This window comes from Leuresthes tenuis, unplaced genomic scaffold (genome assembly GCF_036924035.1).
Source record: "Leuresthes tenuis unplaced genomic scaffold, fLeuTen1.0.hap1 SCAF_21, whole genome shotgun sequence".
NCBI classification, from domain to species: Eukaryota; Metazoa; Chordata; class Actinopteri; order Atheriniformes; family Atherinopsidae; genus Leuresthes; species Leuresthes tenuis.
In genome coordinates, this window is record NW_027325375.1 from 20,287,060 (window position 1) to 20,293,415 (window position 6,356).

General features: G+C 42.9%; 1 protein-coding gene across 1 annotated transcript; it reads left to right on the forward strand.

The window, feature by feature from the left end:
- The first annotated feature begins 484 nt into the window (after positions 1–484).
- Positions 485–4,518, forward strand: LOC140280397 (heat shock cognate 70 kDa protein). Its single transcript, XM_072375715.1, has 9 exons — positions 485–592; positions 1,377–1,586; positions 1,856–2,061; positions 2,139–2,291; positions 2,374–2,929; positions 3,075–3,277; positions 3,481–3,679; positions 3,755–3,987; positions 4,076–4,518. The coding sequence occupies exons 2-9, from the start codon at positions 1,382–1,384 to the stop codon at positions 4,274–4,276; spliced, it is 1,956 nt and encodes a 651-aa protein (XP_072231816.1). The 5' UTR covers positions 485–592; positions 1,377–1,381; the 3' UTR covers positions 4,277–4,518.
- The last annotated feature ends 1,838 nt before the right edge of the window (positions 4,519–6,356 follow it).

Genomic DNA, 6,356 nt, shown 5'->3' on the forward strand with positions numbered 1-6,356 from the left:
GGCTTTCGGCGTCAATAATTGCAACCTTACATGAACAGATGCCTAATCAAGTCCAAAGCAGGGCTATATGATTCATGATACACTGCGAATAAAAGCTGCCCTTAATTTCACAGCAGTTTAAAACATATTCGACCAATACTCGTGGGAAGTGCAGTCGGTAACTCTGGTCCAGCCAGCCTAAATCTCCCATATATTTATTCTAAAATGTTCGTATTGTACATTTTCATGACATCGATGACGACCTAATATCAATATTACATTTCTGGAAGAATACCGTTGATGTGAGAACATTCTGTATCAAGGGACAAGGTTCTATCTCGAGCCATGCGGTCATTCGCGGAGATTATGAAATCCAAGATAGAACAGGAGGTTGGATGTGTCGTCACTAGCGTGAAATACGCTGAACCCCATTGGTTGACTGTTGCAGACGCGCTTAATAACTCGACGCTGATTGGCTGCAGTGCCGGTGATATATATATAGGTCGGAGCAACATAAGATCCCCTTTCCCTTCTCATACCGGCAAGGTTGAACGTCCCTCGCCGTTGTCCATTCCATCCCAACACAATCAGTCAGCAGGAAATCAGCAATTTGGTAAGTTATTTAGCTCAAAATGCTTTACTTGGATTAGGTTTATCGTTTAACTTCTTTTAAACATCGATGGTAATATATTGCTTTATCCCTCGTGCTGAAAAAAACGGGACACGAAATCGAATTCTAGTTAAAAATGACTGATGCTTAAAGGAACTACGAGGTAATTGGTAAATCTAGATAAACATAATCTGACTACATATTTAAGGGCTGTAATCGCAGGTGCCACCGTTGGTTTTGTCGGCTTTAGCGTTTCAGTCGGGTGGGGGTGGGGATATCTGGTTCCTTCCAGATTGTTCTCGAACAACGACCGTTAAGCTTTCCGCAAGAGAGCAGACTTCCGGTTAAGATTTCTGTCTTCACAATAAAAGTTTGTAAAGACTAGAAAGTAGAAACGGGTAGACTGAAAATTCCGTCACGAAGCTTTCGTGCGTTTAATTTTTTTCTTAATTTTTAATATGATAAAGAAATATGGTTTTAGCTCACGCGAACGGTCGTAAACCTGCTGTCTCACTGTCACGTGGTCACGCAGGGTGCCATGTTCCGTCGATGCGAAATTTTCTTACAGCGTTTTAAAATGAACTATAAATACATTCCTGCTGGAGTTCGATGTTTATTGTAGATTTCTCCGTTTTGTGCTCATGTGTCCGTCATGTGCTCAATTTTTCTTGTAAATTTGAAACTCTTGTTTGTGTTTCTACCAGAACAATGCGTTTATAGGAAAATAAGAGTCCACACTAACGGTCTTTTTTCTTTTTTTTTTTTTTTCCCTTTTTCCTTCTCTCAGGCAAAATGTCTAAGGGGCCAGCAGTTGGAATTGACCTTGGAACCACCTACTCCTGCGTTGGAGTGTTCCAGCATGGCAAGGTGGAAATCATTGCCAACGACCAGGGCAACAGGACCACACCCAGCTATGTGGCCTTCACAGACAGCGAGAGGCTGATTGGAGATGCAGCCAAGAATCAGGTTGCCATGAACCCCACCAACACAGTCTTTGGTAAGGATTTTTTTTTTCAGTTGACATTAATAAGTAAAAATCAAGTGGTTCAATATTTAATTGTTTTGCCTCGGTGCCCAACGTTAACAGAGCTTGTCTAAAAGCAGCGAACTCAATTTTATTTATACCATGTTGATGTAAGAATAGCAAATGATTAACAGGCATTAAAATGCCATTACTGGCTTTCCCATTTCAATTTGTCTGTAGTTTCCAGAGATTGAAAAACCGATATGACCCAAATCTTAACTGTTTTTTTTTTCTTTTTTCAGATGCCAAACGGCTGATTGGGCGCAGGTTTGACGATCACGTTGTCCAGTCAGACATGAAGCATTGGCCATTTAATGTCATCAATGACAACACTCGCCCTAAGGTCCAAGTTGAGTACAAGGGAGAATCAAAGTCCTTCTACCCAGAGGAGGTTTCCTCCATGGTGCTGACAAAGATGAAGGAGATTGCTGAGGCCTACCTTGGAAAAGTATGTTAATTTGATTTGGTTGTGGGTGAAATTTGACTTCATTTCATGTGATGCTAATGGTTTGTTTGTCTTTTCAGACAGTCAACAACGCTGTAATCACAGTACCTGCCTACTTCAACGACTCTCAGCGTCAGGCCACTAAGGATGCTGGCACGATCTCTGGCCTCAATGTTCTGCGTATCATCAATGAGCCAACCGCTGCTGCTATCGCCTACGGGTTAGACAAGAAGGTGAATTATCCTGGAGCACTTCCGTAGCGTGCACTGCCGAAAGCCGTAAGCTCATTCCTAACAGTATCTTATCTGATTTCAGGTTGGGTCGGAGAGAAATGTTCTCATCTTCGATCTCGGTGGTGGCACCTTCGATGTGTCCATCTTGACCATTGAAGATGGAATCTTTGAGGTCAAGTCCACCGCTGGAGACACCCATCTTGGTGGGGAGGACTTCGACAACCGCATGGTCAACCACTTCATCGCAGAGTTCAAGCGCAAGTACAAGAAGGACATCAGCGACAACAAGAGGGCCGTTCGTCGTCTGCGCACTGCTTGTGAGAGGGCGAAGCGCACCCTGTCTTCCAGCACACAGGCCAGCATCGAAATCGACTCTCTGTACGAGGGAGTCGATTTCTACACCTCCATCACCAGGGCTCGCTTTGAGGAGCTCAACGCCGACCTCTTCCGTGGCACCCTGGACCCTGTTGAGAAATCCCTCCGCGACGCCAAGATGGACAAAGGCCAGATCCACGACATTGTGTTGGTCGGTGGCTCCACCCGTATCCCCAAGATCCAGAAACTTCTCCAAGATTTCTTCAATGGGAAGGAGCTCAACAAGAGCATCAACCCAGATGAAGCTGTGGCCTATGGAGCTGGTAAGGGTTCACAACTTGCTGAATAAACACCACTTTGTAAGCAATTATTAATTGCTCATAATGAGCTGAGCATTTACAGGTGATGGAAATTGATGACTTCAATGTTTCTTCAATTGTTTTGGACCTAATTTACTTGTCTCTACAGCTGTCCAGGCTGCCATCCTTTCTGGAGACAAGTCCGAGAACGTGCAGGACCTGCTGCTTCTGGACGTCACCCCTCTGTCCCTGGGTATTGAGACCGCTGGAGGTGTCATGACGGTTCTGATCAAACGTAACACCACCATTCCTACCAAGCAGACCCAGACCTTCACCACCTACTCTGACAACCAGCCTGGTGTGCTCATCCAGGTGAGGACAACACAGTTCAACAGGCCTTTTTTAATGTTTCGCAGTGATGACGTTTACTCCTGCCATTCGTAGTTTCCACCAGAGGTTGTAAAACCAAAGATGGCCCCGACCTTCCTTGGATGTCTGAGCGAAATAAAGCAGGCGGAGCATAAGACTTGTTGCTTTAATGCATCTACTGAGCCTGTGCTGTGTACTTCCAACAGGTTTATGAGGGTGAACGTGCCATGACAAAGGACAACAACCTGCTGGGCAAGTTTGAGCTGACGGGCATCCCTCCTGCTCCCCGCGGTGTTCCCCAGATTGAGGTGACATTTGACATTGACGCCAACGGCATCATGAATGTCTCTGCTGTTGACAAGAGCACCGGCAAGGAGAACAAGATCACCATCACCAATGACAAGGGTGAGCTTTTAAGTAGATTTTAAGCACAAACTCTAGTTTATGTTGGCGCCATTTTTAACCTGAATTTTCCTGCAGGTCGCCTCAGCAAGGAAGACATCGAGCGCATGGTCCAAGAAGCTGAGAAGTACAAGGCAGAGGATGATGTCCAGCGTGACAAAGTGAGCTCTAAGAACGGTTTGGAGTCGTACGCTTTCAACATGAAGTCGACTGTGGAGGATGAGAAACTTGCTGGCAAGATCAGTGACGAGGACAAGCAGAAGATCCTGGACAAGTGCAACGAAGTCATCGGCTGGCTGGACAAGAACCAGGTAAAGATTATATTTAACTTAAATATAGGTTTTCTTTTCTTTTTTAGACCCACAGACATGACATCGTCCTAACACTATTTCTTTTCAGACTGCAGAGAGAGACGAATACGAACATCAACAGAAAGAGCTGGAGAAGGTTTGCAACCCAATCATCACAAAGCTGTACCAGAGTGCCGGTGGCATGCCTGGCGGTATGCCAGAGGGCATGCCAGGTGGCTTCCCTGGAGCTGGTGGTGCCGCTCCCGGTGGCGGTGGATCCTCCGGACCCACCATCGAGGAGGTCGATTAAACATTCCATCGCTTCAACTACCTCCCGGGATGTTTTCGAAGAAAGAAACCCTCTTACAGCACACATTACATCAGGCTTAAGAGCGTAATTTAATACCGGTAAACGGGGATCACATTTATTGCAATGTTTGGGACAACTGGGAACAACTTGTCTGCACAACTTAAGCACTCGCTTCATGTTCGAAGTGTTTTGTATTCCGAGATGGCACTGCCTTGACAATAAATCTTGAAACCCTTCGAAAACCTGCTATTTTTTTTATTGTCAAAGATTGATGTGAAGCTTTAACTTCAGTGTGAGGCACTTCTTTCACAGGTGTTCTGTTTTCATTTTAAAGGACAAGCTTGGGTGCATAAAGTGCATTCCATTTGTAGAAAGTTCTGATTTTCTGCACATCTTCACTGTTGCCCTCAGTATTGTGGAAAAGATTCATAATCCCTGTTTATTATAGAAAGATTAAAGTTCTGGAGTCTAAGATAATTAAATGGTGATTAAAATGGCCCCATCTAATGGTTAAATGCATGTTGCAATATAACTGATTAAATGTTTAAGCTGAAAGTCAAACATCTATTTTCACAAGTAGTTATAATTCTTTGACTGAGGAAGTACTTAATTACATCCAAGTGATTTACCATGAGCGGGATACTGGACATCATGCAACAACTAGATCATTGTTTTTAGAGCAGTGAAATCATCCTTTACTTGACAAACTGACCATGAAATATATCTGAAGATATGTAACAAATGGGTGAGTGTCATGTGACTTAATTGGGTTAGTATGGATAGTGTTTTCAAAATGTCACTGACCTAAACAGCAGTCATGACAATAACTTCAGAGCCTTGGTATGACAGATTTGTGACGTACTTGCACCGGTTGGTTATAAGTGACTGGGATGATTGAGGTGGTTAATGTGGACTTTTACCATGCAAATCCATGCATCTAGTAAAAAATAATTGTCCGCTGAGATTTGATTGTAACAGAAGAACATAAATGTGGCGCCTTGCTTCATAAGCATGATCTTAAATATGAAGGGTCACGCAGATATCCACGAAGCTTTCTTACATACGTACATATTAAAGTTGATCCCGTTTTAGTATAGTTTCACGTCCCCTTCACGGACGGGAAAAAACTTAAAGGATACGCAGGTGCTACCTAGCGTAGCTCCTTTTCCAAGCCTCCGTTCTCCACTTTCTTTTGATTTCCCGGTAACAGTCAGGAAGACGGAGCAAAAGATATGGCGATCAGTGATTTCTGCATGTTTCACCTGTGCGTAAATTAACTGCTTTGAGCGATTTGTGTGCGCGGCCACTGACAGTCGGAGCTTTGGAAGAAGCACGTGAACGCAACTTGACAATCGTTTCCCTGGACACAGAAAACAAGTGAGTATTTTAGCGAGTTGACTTTGCCGGAAAATTTTGATGAATACGGTGCAATTTAGTTGCATTTTTGTCACAACAAGAGCATGAAAATGTCACCTATTACCTCTTGTTTTCTAACGAATGTTTTCACCAACGCTAACTACGTACGCTAACTGGTAACTTCTGAGGACACCGTCAGGTTTCTTAGCGTTGATGCCAAACTATGTCCCACCTTACCATCTGTAGTTTTCCCCTTCTTGATTTAAATACTGAAGGACAAACACACACATTTGTTTTTATCAGGTTTAGGATGCTTAATCTTACGTAGATTGCGTCAAACGATAAATAATAAAAGATTACTCCTTTTTCAGGTCCAATGTGCACAATAACTCATGTCACCATTGGGGTCAATTGTAAATAAAAAAAGATTATGTGTAAGATCTTTTGCTAATAGTCTAATTTAAAGTATATTAAAGCAACATATGTTTATAAAATTACTTTTCTATGATATCATGACACTGTTCTAAGGCAGAATACGTATAAAATGACAATGGACTGAATTAACTGAATGGTAAAAATGTTAATTTTCTAAAAAGAAGGTGGACCTGCAGTACGGGGCAAAACCCTTGAGCCACTTCTCTTTTCTTTATATATTGCCAGAAAAACTGGAACCAGGTGCAGCAGTTTATTAAAACATGTACAAATATAAATGGAAATACAGTAA